The following is a 14249-nucleotide window of genomic DNA, read 5'->3' as shown; positions in this document are numbered from 1 at the left end:
TATAAATTGCTGTCTCATTCATTTTAAAGGCTGCACAGTATTTCACTGTGGCCCATAATTTATCCATTGTCTATTGATGAACTCTGAGTTTATTTCTGATTTTTGCTGTTATGATGATACAGTTTCTCACTTGAATATAAGTTCATTAAGAATAAGGATTTTTGTTTTACCCTTGTTTTAAATCTGAAAACTTAGTGTCCAGCAAATGTTTAACAGATGTTTTTGAATGAATGAGTTTGTACTTTTTAAAATGGTGCTCAACTTCCACTCAACATTTTTTAACCCTTTTATGTGCAAAGTACTTGGTGCTCTATTTTTTATTATTTTTTTTTTTAGTGTTTAAATTATGAAAGTATGACACATTTACAGGAGACTTAGAAAAAGAACAAGTTACATATCAGTTCAGTTCAGTTCAGTTGCTCAGTCGTGTCCTACTCTCTGCAACCCCATGAACTGCAGCACGCCAGACTTCCCTGTCCTTCACCAACTCCCAGAGCTTGCTCAAGCTCATGTCCATTGAGTCGGTGATGCCATCCAACTATCTCACCCTCTGTCGTCCCCATCTCCTTCTGCCTTCAATCTTTCCCAGCATCAGGGTCTATTCCAATGAGTTAGTTCTTCGCATCAGGTGGCCAAAGTATTGGAGTTTCAGCTTCAGCATCAGTCATTCCAATGAATATTCAGGACTGAATTCCTTTAGCATGGACTGGTTGGATCTCCTTGCAGTCCAAGGGACTCTCAAGAGTCTTCTCCAACACCACAGTTCAAAAGCATCAGTTCTTCAGTGCTTAGCTTTCTTTATAGTCCAACTCTCACATCCATACATGACTACTGGAAAAACCATAGCTTGGACTAGATGGACCTTTGTTGGTAAAGTAATGTCTCTGCTTTTTAATATGCTGTCTAGGTTGGTCATAGCTTTTCTTCCAATGAGCAAGCATCTTTTAATTTCATGGCTGCAATCACCATCTGAGTGAAAAAGTCTGTCACTGTTTCCATTGTTTCCCTCTATTTGCCATGAAGTGATAGGACTGGATGCCATGATTTCAGTTTTCTGAATGTTGAGTTTTAAGCCAGCTTTTTCACTCTCCTCTTTCACTTTCATCAAGAGGCTCTTTAGTTCTTTGCTTTCTGCTGTAAGAGTGGTGTCATCTGCGTATCTGAGGTTATTGATATTTCTCCCAGCAGTCTTGATTCCAGCTTGTGCTTCATCCAGCCTGGCATTTCACATGATGTACTCTGCATAGAAGTTAAATAAGCAGGGTGACAATATACAGCCTTGACGTACTCCTTTCCCGATTTGGAACTGCCTCTGTTGTTCCATGTCCAGTTCTAACTGTTGCTTCTTGACCTGCATGAAGATTTTTCAGGAGGCAGGTAAAGTGGTCTGGTGTCCCATCTCTTTAAGAATTTTCCAAAGTTACATATAGTTCCACTATATGTTATAATTATTCTTTTAAGTAGATAATTAAGATTTTTAGTTGGAGCTTCAGTATCAAACTCTCAAAAATTAATAGAATGAACAGACAGAAAAGTAGAAGGATATAGTAGACCTGAGAAATACTATGAACCAATTCAACATAATTAAGATTTATACAATTTTCACACAACAGCAGGATACAAATTCTATTCAAGTTCCCATAGACTATAAACCAGGAGACACTGGAACATATTCAGGGACATAAAACAAGGTACAAAAATTTAATGGTCTAAAAGTATTGAAATCATACAGAGTCTGTTCTCTTACCACTGAAGAATTATGTTAGAAATCTATATCAAGGGGGGTTCCATGGTGTAATGGTGAGCACTCTGGACTCTGAATCTAGTGATCCGAGTTCAAAAAATCTCAGTGGGACCTTTCCGCCTCGTTAGAAATCTATATCAAAAGATATTTGAAAATAACCCTCATATTTTCAAGTGTAATGTAACAATTACCGAGAGATCTTTGACTTAGCCATTGAAAGCCTCAATAAAGTTAAAAGACTGAAAAAACACAGAAGGTGATTGCACAGAAGAAAGCATTTAAATGAGAAATTAATAGCAAAATGAGTAACTAATATCAAAGATACTTTGATAACTCCATGTGTTTGGAAAATAAATGTCCACTTTTAAAGGATGAGTGTATCTAAGAAGCCATAACAAGGAAAATTGGAAAATATGTGTGACAGAATAAAAATGAAAAGAGAATTTGTTGCATGCAACTGAAGCTGCTCAATGCAACTAAATACAATGTGGAATCTTGAATAAGGAATGAAAACAAATAATGAACATTAGCATAAAATTGTGAAATTTAAACAAAATCTGTACTTTAGTTAATAATACTGTATCACATGTTAATTTCCTGGGTGTTTTATACAACATAGTATTTCTCTATATTCTCAGAATTGAATTAGAAGTTTCAAGCCTCATTCAAAAAAATTTCTTAAAGCACTAACATAGTAAGCTTTCTAGGCTTTTAGCAGTAGTAATAGATGCCACAATAAATGGAACTATCTAACCTTTGAGTGAATATAAATTAGGAACCTAGCATTCTATTCATACTTATTCAAACAATTGGAACCAGTATGTCATAAACTTTTTAGCCAGGCAAAAATTCCTAAGTTTTCTAAAATATGTATATTATATATATTATATAATGTATGTATATTTTATATATATATATACAAAAGAGCTTTTCTACTATACTTGATAAAGGCTTGAGAAAGAATAAGAGATGGAGAAGTTAGAAAACATGAACTAAATTATATGGGAGCACTGAAATAGAAAAAGTGAAACAAACTAGATAAAAGATCATATAGTTGTTTTTAAACATGGCTGCTCATTAGAATCACATCTAGAGCTTTAGGGGAAAAAAAACAATACCTGGGCATTTGTATTTTTTTTTTTAATTCCAAGATAATTCTAATGTGCATCTGGATTTTAAAAAATGATTACAGGTTTTTCTATTAGATGGTAGTTTTAGTGAGATAGAATTCTACTATTTCCTGTTGACCAATCATGATACAGTGGTATTAAGATGAGTAATAGTTACATAATCACAATAGTAAAAGATGTTTATCAGTTTTCAATCAATAACCAGACAAAAAATTAAAATAATTGCAATTGGAAGCCATAATGGAAGCATGATAAACCTAACAATATAAAATAATTACAAACAATTTAGCGAGTAAGTAGAGTGATGTGATAACTGAAGGTGCATACATGCACCTGTTTTCATCCACCCAGCCAGTCTGTGTCTTTTGGTTGGTACATTTATTCCATTTACATTAAGGTAATTATATATATGGATGATTTTATTACCATTTTCTTAATTGTTATGTTTATTTTTTGTAGGTCTTTCCCTTCTCTTGTGTTTCCTGCCTACAGAAGTTCCTTTAGCATTTGTTGTAAAGCTGGTTCGGTGGTGCTGAATTTTCTTAACTTTTGAATGTCTGGAAAGCTTTTGATTTCTCCATCAAATCTGAATAAGAATCTTGATGGGTAGAGTATTCTTGGTTGTAGGTTCTTCCTTTTCATCACTTTAAATATATCATGCCATTTCCTTCTGTCTTGTAGAGTTTCTTTCAAGAAATCAGCTTATAACCTTATAAACTTCCCTTGTATATTATCATTTTTCCTTTGTTGCTTTTAATATTTTATCTTAGTCTTTAATTGTTTTCAGTTTGATTATTATGTGTCTCATTGTGTTTCTCTTTGGGTTTATCCTGCCTAGGACTCTCTGTGCTTCTTGGACTTGGTTGACTATTTCCTTTCCCATGTTAGGGACATTTTCAGCTATTATTTCTTCAAATATTTTATCAAGTCCTTTCTCTCTCTCTTCTATTTCTGGGACTCCTACAGTGTGAATGTTGGTACATTTTATGTGGTCCCAGAGGACTGTTAGACTGTCTTCAGTTTTTTTTCATTCTGTTTTCTATATTCTGTTTTGCGGCAGTGATTTCCACCATTCTGTCTTCCAGGTCACTTGTCTGTTGTGCTGCCTCAGTTATTCTGCTCTTGATTCCTTCTAGTATATTGTTCATCTCTGTTTGTTTTTTAGTTCCTCTACGAACTAAAAAAGTTCCTCTAGGTCTTTGGTAATGGAGAAGGAAATGGCAACCCACTCCAGTGTTCTTGCCTGGAGAATCCCATGGACGGGGGAGCCTGGTGGGCTGCTATCTATGGGGTCACACAGAGTCAGACACAACTGAAGCGACTTAGCAGCAGCAGGTCTTTGGTAAACATTCTTGCATCTTCTCCATTCTATTTTTGAGATCCTGGATCATCTTCACCATCATCATTCTGAATTCTTTTTCTGGAAGGTTGTCTATCTCTACTTCATTTAGTTGTTTTTCTGGGGTTTTATCTTGTGTCTTCATCTGGGACATAACCCTCTGCCTTTTCATTTTGATTAACCCTCTGTGATATGATTTTTGTTTTGGCTGGCTGCAGGATTATAGTTCTTCCTACTTCTTTTGTCTGACCTCCAGAGGATTAGGCTAACAGGCTTGTGTAAGCTTCCTGATGGGAGGGACTAGCAGTGGGAAAAACTAGGTCTTGCTCTGGTGGGCAGGGTGTGCTCAGTAAAACTGTAATCTGATTGTCTGCTGGGTCTGTGCTCCCTCCCTATTAGTTGTTTAGTCTGAGGAGACCCAGCCCTGGAGTCTACAGGCTCTATTGTAGAGTTAATGGTGACCTCCAAGAGGGCTCAGGCCAGGGGCAGCACTTCCAAGGACTGCTGCTGCCAGTGCCCCAGTCCCTGTGGTGAGCCACTGCCAACCCACACCTCCACAGGAGACCCTCCAACACTAGCAGGTAGGTCTGCTCGGTCTCCTGTGGGGTCACTGCTCCTTTCTCCGTGGGCCCCGGTGCATGCAAGATTTTGTGCGTGTCCTCCAAGAGTGGAGTCTCTGTTTCCGCAGTCCTGTGGAAATCTTGTGACCAAATCCCACTGGCCTGCAAAGTCAGATTCCATGGGGATTCCTAGGCATTTCGCTGGATCCCCAGGCTGGGAAGCTTGATGTAGGGTTCAGAACCTTCACAACAGTGGGAGAGCTTATTTGGTATTATTGTTACCCACTTTGTGAGTTGCCCACTCAGAGGACTATGGGATTTGATTTGATTTTGATTGCATCCCTCCTGTCTCATTGTGGCTTCTCCTTTGTCTTTGGATGGGGGCTATGTGTTTTGGTGGGTTCCAGTGTCCTCCTGTTGATGGCTCTTCAACAGCTAGTTACAATTTTAGTGCTCTTATAGGAGGAGATAAGTGCACATTCTTCTACTCTGCCATCTTAAATCAATCCCCTCTCTTTATTCTCTTTCATTTAATGATTTCCTTTCTAGATGTTTATCCTAATATTTTAAATGACATATATATATGAGGATTCCTACAAAAGGACTCATTAAATCAAAGTAATATATGAACATTGAATGTTAGTATTAATAGAAGTTATATTCAAAAGCTTTCCACCAGAGTAGGTGGTAATTGTTAACAAAGGTATTTCTTTGTTTAGCACCAAGTGTTTAGCACAATGCTTTTACACATAGTAGAATTAAAACTGAGTGGATCAAGCTCACATTCAAGTGAGAAAAATTTGTTTTTATGATGGCATGTAAGTCTATACAGAGAAAAGGGCTGCTTTCTACACCTAGGAAAAGAGGAAAACAGGCCTCCAAGAAGAGGTGCAATTGAAAGTGGGTCACCCATCTTCCATCATTATCATCACTGATAGTTATAGAGTGACTTCCATGTGCCAGGTAATGTGCTGAGTATTTTACATTATCTCCTTTAATTTTCACATATCCTGTAAGGGAGATATATTATCCTATCAGTTCAGTTCAGTTCAGTTCAGTTGCTCAGTCATGTCCAACTCTTTGCGACCCCATGAATCGTAGCATGCCAGGCTTCCCTGTCCATCACCAATTCCCAAAGTTCACCCACACTCACGTCAATCAAGTCGGTGATGCCATCCAGCCATCTCATCCTCTGTCATCCCCTTTTCCTCCTGCCCTTAATCCCTCCCAGTATCAGAGTCTTTTCCAATGAGTCAACTCTTCGCATGAGGTAGCCAAAGTACTGGAGTTTCAGCTTTAGCATCATTCCTTCCAAAGAAATCCCAGGGCTGATCTCCTTCAGAATGGACTGGTTGGATCTCCTTGCAGTCCAAGGGACTCTCAAGAGTCTTCTCCAACACCACACTTCAAAAGCATCAATTCTTCGGCGCTCAGCTTTCTTCACAGTCGAACTCTCACATCCATACATGACCACTGGAAAAACCATAGCCTTGACTAGACAAACCTTTGTTGGCAAAGTAATGTCTCTGCTTTTGAATATGCTGTCTAAGTTGGTCATAATTTTCCTTCCAAGGAGTAAGCATCTTTTAATTTCATGGCTGCAGTCACCATCTGCAGTGATTTTGGAGCCCAAAAAAATAAAGTCTGACACTGTTTGCACTGTTTCCCCATCTATTTCCCATGAAGTGATGAAGATGCCATGATCTTCGTTTTCTGAATGTTGAGCTTTAAGCCAACCTTTTCACTCTTCTCTTTCACTTTCATCAAGAGGCTTTTTAGTTCCTCTTCACTTTCTGCCATAAAGGTGGTATCATCTGCATATCTGAGGCTATTGATATTTCTCCCAGCAATCTTGATTCCAGCTTGTGCTTCTTCCAGCCCAGCATTTCTCATGATGTACTCTGCATATAAGTTAAATAAGCAGGGTGACAGTATACAGCCTTGATGTACTCCTTTTCCTATTTGGAACCAGTATGTTGTTCCATGTCCAGTTCTAACTGTTGCTTCTTGACCTGCATATAGGTTTCTCAAGAGGCAGGTCAGGTAGTCTGGTATTCCCATCTCTTTCAGAATTTTCCACAGTTTATTGTGATCCACACAGTCAAAGGCTTTGGCATAACAGAAATCAATGTTTTTCTGGAATTCTCTTGCTTTTTCTATGATCTAACGGATGTTGGCAATTTGATCTCTGGTTCCTCTCCCTTTTCTAAAACCAAGGATATTTATTTATTATCCTCATTTGATAGATAAAAAAAAGCTGAGGCACAGAGAGTGACTTGCCCAAGCCATGTAGCTAGTAAGTGACTTAGTTGGGATTAGACATCAAGCAGTCTAGTCCAGCGTTCTGGTCTGTTCCCACCCAGCCATCTGCCCCAGACTCAGCGCCTCCATGCCCATGTGCCCCAAGTGTGACATGGAGGTATACTTTGGTGAGTGGGTGACCTCCCTGGGGAAGGACTGGCATCAGCCTTGCCTGAAGTGTGAGAATGTGGAAAGACACTGACCTTGGGGGAGTCATGCAGAACATGAAGGCAAGCCCTTTGGCAACCACCCCTGCTACACAACCATGTTTGGACCCAAAGGCTTTAGGCACAGTGGAGCTAAGAGCCACTCTTTCAAGTAGACCCAGGTTTTGAAGATTGTATCTTCAACTGCCTGCTGGGCTGGTGCCCTCCAGGCTGATAGCAGGCCTTCCCCACAGGCACCTGGGGCTCCCCTGCAGACCCTCATCCCCTCAGTAAACCCAGATATTTGGGAGGGGGGAAGACATCAAGCAGTCTGATTCCATAGCCCCATTTTTTTTTTTTTTTTTTTGCTACATTGGGTCTTCATTGGTGCACATGGGCTTTCTCTAGTTGCAGTGAGTGTGGGCTACTCTCTACTTGTGGTGTACAGGCTTCCCATTATGGAACGTAGGCTCTGTAGTTGTGCTGCGTGGGCTTAGTTGCTCTATGACATATGGGATCTTCCGGAACCAGGGATCAAACCCATGTCCCCTGCATTGGCAGGCGAATTCTTAACCACTGGACCACCAGGGAAGTCCCTCAATAGCCCCTTCTTGAATGCTTTATGTGTTCATGAAGAAGAGAAAGGGAAAAGAGGCACTGACGGTAGAAAGAACATACACCAGAGCACCAACTGCACCGTGTTGTTTAGAGAGCAGCAGGTAGTCAGTGTGGCTTGAGCATTAAGGTACGCTTGCCCAAAGATGGCTTGGTGGAAGGCCAGAAAGATAGACTGAGCACATATTTGACTAACATATGTTCCCTATATATGGAATTTCCAAACAGGAAGATGGCTATTGCTCTGGCATGAGGGTAGTCTCTGATTTCAGTGTTTTGTTCATGGCAAGAGCATCAGGCTTTTTTATCCTTTCGAAACTATAGCATTCAGTTCTGTCTTCAGAGGATACTGTTCTGGTGCCGACCAGATGGAAGCCTTCCATCAGTAAAGTGTCAATCAGTAAGCCAAGAACATTAGTTCCGTTGGCCAGTTTTCGGTTATCAGGTTTTATGGAGATATACCTAGGACACACAAAAATGTTCAGTTACGAAATATCCCTTTAATAACTAGCAAAACTAAATATATAAGTTTGATTTATAACTTCAAATAAAGGCATAATACCACTTTTATCAGGTTTTTTTAAAGACTTCATTTATAAATCTAAGCCAGTAATTTCAGGCTACTGAAAACAGAGACCCTACTGTAATCTCCAAAGTCATTTTAATTCCACATTTAGGAATATAGCTAACACTGATGAAGTCTCACTACGCAATTATTTCCTGGAGCAAACAATTACATCAAACAATTAAATTAGCTTTTGATTGTTATATAATTTAACTATTTCCAGTTTTTCTTTTTGACTTGCTGAATATTGTTTAATTAATTGATTCAATCATTTTGATGAATACTTGATCCTTTTACAGTTTCCCCCTAGATTTAATTTTACTCATTATCAGCACTGACATTACAAATTTTCTCCTGTGACTTTCTGTTATCGAAAGCATTTTTTCAGGTGAGGTTTTGCAGATATTAAATGTCAAGATTTTATTGTCAATTTTTCTCAATAACTATCCATAGTTGAAGAGCAAAACAAAGGATCTAAAAGGACTCTAAAGTCAAAGTGACAAAACTTCCTATTTCCTAGAAAATTCAATAAAATCAATACACATAAATCAAGAAAAAATATATACCTTAACTTTCAGATTGTGCTGTGCTTAGTTGCTCAGTCATGTCTGACTCATTGTGACCCCATGGACTATAGCCTGCCAGGCTCCTCTGTCCATGGGGATTCTCCAGGCAAGAATTCTGGAGTGGGTTGCCATGACCTCCTCCAGGGAATCGTCCCAACCCAGGAATCAAACTGGGTCTCGTGCACTGCAGGCAGATTCTTTAGCATCTAAGCCACCAGGGAAGATTTCTTTAATAATGTCAACATAATAATACGTTGCTTTAATAATGTCAACATAACATATCCACAAAGATACAGCTATATTGCCCCTTATCTACCGTCCAGGATGTTTTTTATGTCTTTGTGTCCTCCCACATGACATGAGTCTGAACAAGCTCCAGGAGTTGGTGATGGACAGGGAAGCCTGGCATGCTGCAGTCCATGGGTTCACAAAGAGTAGGACACGACTGAGCGACTGAACTGTCCTCCCATCATTTGTTTATGAAATGTGGGGGAAAAAAAAAAAGGCTAACTTAAATTAGTTCCAGGCTGCCACCTAAACTGTCTGTGGTTTTATGGGATAAAAAGAGCCTTGGGGACACCGCTAGCCTCCTTTTAATTATGATTGATAGACTGGTTACTGTAGTTCACATTTAGAAACTCGTTCTAGACAAAGAAAAGAATTCAATAATAAAACGTAAGAATTATGAAACTACAAAGTACATACCCAAAAAATGTTTATGTTTAATACAGCAAATTTTTAACATTAGTAAATGATTTCATCTACCCACAAGCCCCAGATCTTGATTGTAGAGCCTAGAAACATTTGTCAAAGAAAAAATGTTACAGAACATCTGACAAAATTAAGATGCAAGTAGTATTGTTGTTCAGTTTCTAAGTTGTGCCCAACTCTTTTGCAACCCCATGGACTGTAGCCCTCCAGGCTCCTCAGTCCATGGGATTTTCCAAACAAGAATACTGGAGTGGGTTGCCATTTCCTTCTCCAGGGGATCTTCCTGACCCAGGGATCGAACTCACGTCCCCTGAATTGGTAGGCGGGTTTATCACTGAGCCAAGTGGAATGTACTTGCAAGAAATCACTGGGCCTAAATATCAGATTCCCTAAGAAGCCAAGTTGAGAAATGGAAGATTTCAAGGCACAAGAAAAAGAGAAAAGAAACTAATGAGAAATGGAAAATCAAAACTTCTTTTAAAAACTTAAAAGGCAACTACGCGTCTCCATTTGAGCTAGTTTAAAAAGGAAAAGACAGACAGAATATGCTACCAAAACTCTAGAGTCCTGTGACCATAACTTGAGCTTGATAATGTGGTATCATGAATGGCCCTCTGCAAGATGCATGCCAAATATTTTTAGTACTATGAACTTAAGAGATAATAACTGAGCAACTTGCTAGGTTACCAAGACCTCAAAGTGATAAATCATATTAGTAGAACATAACTGAACAGCTGGATGATATATCAGGCTCTGAGGAGCCATTCAGGCTTACTTCTCCACTTTTCACCTTCAAAAAGAACGTCTGAATGGACATATTCAGACCAAGGAGTGAGCAGGAAATAAAAATGATTGCCAGCTAAGTGGGATATACCTAAGGTGGGCCTCTTAAGACCAAGAATTTTCATCCGATGACGTAAACTCCCAATAATGTCACCAGATTTGGGTTATCTCGGTTCGGTTCGGTTCAGTTCAGTTCAGTCAGTTGTGTCCAACTCTTTGCGACCCCATGGACTGCAGCACTGCAGCCAGGGGTCCCCGTCCATCACCAACGGCTGGAGCTTGCTGAAACTCATGTGCGAGTCAGTGATGCCATTTAACCATCTCATCCTCTGTTGTCCCCTTCTCCTCCTGCCTTCAATCCTGGGTTATCTACCTCTACTTTGAAATTGTAGTTACAGAAAAAAAAATCACAAACTACTTATCAGCTGAAAAAATTCTAAACTTCAAACACTGAAAAGAATACCAAATATGGTGATGCATTTAAAAATCTAATTTTAAAAATCGCTTCTAGTTTTAGAGTTATCTATTTTGGAATTTAAGTATAATGCCATTCTCTTATTAAGATGAAAAAAATCTGATTTGTAAAACAAACACTAAACGAGAAGGGAAACTACTGTCACTGTACACACACAAATATCCCAACTTGAGTTTGTTTTTCAAGATTACAAAAAGATTACATTTCAAGATTACATTTTCTCCAAATGTGTAGTTTTTAAAGATCATTTAGTATTTCCAGGATATCTTCTTACTTTGCATGTTTCTTCTTGAAATCAATTATACCATTTTTCCTTGTTTTTAACTTTTTAGAAAGGGATCCCCAAAGATCTTAATCACACAAATTTTTAAATAAAAACTGGTAATTCCCCTTTTGTTTATTTTAGTGTCCTACCAATTGTGCACAGAGTTATCTTAAAACATTTTGAGGTGAAGATAGCATCTTAGGTTTTCTCCACAATCAGCATGTTAATTTAACTGGATCCCTTTCCCCAAAATGACATTTCATGAAAAATAGATTATAAAGTGTGAAAACTTAAGAACTGTCATACTGCCCAGGGTTTTTAAGCTGGTATGCAGGACCCTGGGGTATGTTGTGGGAGAGGTAAACGTTCATTCCTGGTGTCTACTGCAAAAGTTAATATCCCAAAATATCTACCTTTACCCCCAAAAAAGTATATTTTATTTAAATACTATCAGTAAAGAACATATACAGACGTTTTCCCCCTCCTGAAAATTCAAGCCAGCTTTCACAGTTAGTAAAATAATAGTGGGACCACATTAAGACATTTTTAAGGGGGAAAAGACGTGTCCGTGACAGTAGAGTGAAAATCAGCCTGAGGGTCCAGCCAAGAATAACAGGGGGAGAAAGTGAATAACTGACTCAGAAGCAACTATCCTTAATATACTGACAGCCTATCCCAATATTTTGAGTTGTGCAAGAGTGCCAACGATGTAACAGGAGACCAGATTTGCCATGGGATATATCTGCCTTAATGGTGTTTAAGAAATAAAGTGAAATGGAGAAAAATTAGTAGCCAAATCAGAACGGCTGAAAGAACAAATATACATAGAGTGTAAGGAAATCAAGACAAACTGTTGAGCCTTTACTATACGCCAGCAACCAAAAGAAACCCGTAGGATAGAAAAAGGCATCTCATTCCATGGGGGTGGAACATAATCTATGAAAATTATTTCCTCCTACAACTTGAATGACCATAGACCCAGTTTTCCCTGAACTACTTTGATTTATTCCTGTTGTCCCATGTAATAACAATTCTTTCTTTCACTCTGAAAAGTACCCCAATCTGGACAATAATTATCTGGTCATTCCACCCAACTCTGATTCCCTCCCCCACTCCAAAAAAAATTATTTTCAGTCATCATTTTTTCTAAGAAAATTCAGGCATGAGAAAATTTCAGTTTTGAGGAGAAACATTAGGAACTGCTATAGAACAGAGGCTTCAAAGTACAAAATACCTGATTCTTGTTTGGTTGTCAGTAGTGCTGTCAGAGCCGCATTGGAAAACCAGGTCATGGTAAGATGGTCTTTGTGGAGGCAGTGGAAGTAAGGTCATCTGAGGGAAAGAGTTACTACTTGAGGCTGGTGCGGAAGGTTGTTCTATAAACACTGTAATCCTCCCAGTTAGCATCTCAATTGTTTTGCTGCAAGAGCCAAACACCCTGAAGAAAGCCTGAGTATTTCGGCTTAGGAAATGTACCTCCACAAGAGCAGGTCTTGGCTGTAACTTGTGTTCTTGGTTTAAGAGGTCCACCAGAGGATTGAGTTCATAGAATAGAGCCTCTCTCTGAAGTCTAAGATGGTCTGAAAAGTCAGTGGGTAGTAGAAGTTGCTGAGTTCTCAAAAAATCTAAGATGAAACTAAATAAAACACCATCTCTGTCCACAAAAATCTGGCCATCAACCATCTTGAATTCTTTGTCTCTGCCATCTAACATTCTCATCAACCGAGAGCCAGGAAACTGCTGTAAGGTGGAAGACCGTGTGGTGAATACCTTCCCTCCCACGTTCAAAGTGACCAGTTCCTGACCACTCATTCTTCTCTTGCTTCCAAGTGAAGGCCACAAACCATCAGACACAGCCTTAGGAACCTGTAAATCAACCTTAACCACAATGTTAGTTATATATGATTAAGAAATCCAGGGGAGGGGAAAATAACAGAAACAGAGACCTAAATTTCCAGGTAACTACTGTTAAAGCAAATAGTGTGTCCATAGCCGTGTTTACAAATTTGAGAGTTGCTTGGGAACCTGCAGTATACAAAGTGAAAAAGCAACAGATGAGAAACTGGATAGTTCAAGGAAACTGCCAATAGGCCTGAGAACAGGGGACAGTTACAGTATCCCATCTAAAAAGAAAAATCCTTCATAAAAACCTCTTATAAATATGTATTCAAATATATTCTGGAACCAGAAAACCATTCAGCCTCTCCACACCGCGTATCTACTCGAGTCCTCATGGCAGAGACACTTTCTAGAGAAACATCTTAATTTCTTACGACCCCTGTAGAAATTTAGTGGCTAAATTCTAGATTGACCGTTGGGAATGAGGCAGTCATTACCTCAATCAGCAGCTGAAGGTGACTCCTCTTCTCATAACTGCAAAGATTCTTCTGTACTTGAAATTTAGTTGCCACCTTTTTTGCCCATCCCTGCTTGTATTACCTCCTCTTAACCAAATTAATGTACTGGGGTGAACACCCTCTGGGCTGTCAAGGAATGTCTTGCCCCTTGACAGAAATAAGTTTGACTGAAAGAGGTTCTAAGTCACTTCCTGTTTTCATCTGAAACCTAAACAAGGTGAGAAAAATTACGTATTTTTCTTCTGTGGGAGATAGGGCATCTTTACCTCATGTGAGCAGCCAGGGTAGTACTAGTGTTGAGCTGGTTTACTTTGTACTTTGTAATAGCTGATAGACTGCTTCATCTACTGTCAAGTGAGTCTCACTGAAGTTCTTTAAACAAGTGGACTGGTTGGTTGTACAGTTGCCATTATATTTTGGAACAACACTTAGTTGCCAGTAAAAAGGAGGTCTTCCCACTTCCTGCTTTTGCCATGTGTTCTTTTTAACCCATGCCTTGTCTTACACAGTCACTAACACTTCTGTAGTTTACCACCAAATTCCTTTGGTGATAAATTTACAAAACCTAAAAGCAGATAAAAGGCAAACTGAAATAAATCTCCACCCTCCTAAAAATGCCAGCTTAGCATAAGAAAATGCCAGTTTTTGTTTACATGAGATTTACATTGTATTGAAAAAGGAAATCAACCATC

General features: G+C 39.0%; 1 protein-coding gene and 1 pseudogene across 8 annotated transcripts in view; one reads left to right on the top strand and one right to left on the bottom strand.

Moving 5' to 3' along the window:
• The window catches only part of KCNRG (potassium channel regulator), a 105164-nt gene extending 90937 nt beyond the window's left edge, over nt 1-14227 (bottom strand). For 7 of the 8 annotated variants that reach the window (XR_003513730.1, XR_003513726.1, XR_003513725.1 and 4 more), the window contains exon 1: nt 12435-14227. Coding sequence is in view for 1 of the 8 variants with exons in the window: in XM_027557300.1 (XP_027413101.1) it covers nt 8072-8297; nt 12435-13012 (804 nt within the window). In the remaining 7 variants the exon portion in view is untranslated. Of the gene's footprint in view, nt 1-7153; nt 8298-12434 lie in introns of those variants that run through there. The other variant, XM_027557300.1, reaches the window with a different exon arrangement.
• LOC113902255 lies at nt 7141-7417 on the top strand (annotated as a pseudogene).
• Nucleotides 14228-14249: the final 22 nt, after the last annotated feature.

The sequence above is a fragment of the Bos indicus x Bos taurus genome, chromosome 12 (assembly GCF_003369695.1).
Source record: "Bos indicus x Bos taurus breed Angus x Brahman F1 hybrid chromosome 12, Bos_hybrid_MaternalHap_v2.0, whole genome shotgun sequence".
Classification (NCBI taxonomy): domain Eukaryota; kingdom Metazoa; phylum Chordata; class Mammalia; order Artiodactyla; family Bovidae; genus Bos; species Bos indicus x Bos taurus.
Note: the sequence above shows the minus strand (reverse complement) of the source record. Positions and strands in the feature narration are given on the sequence as shown.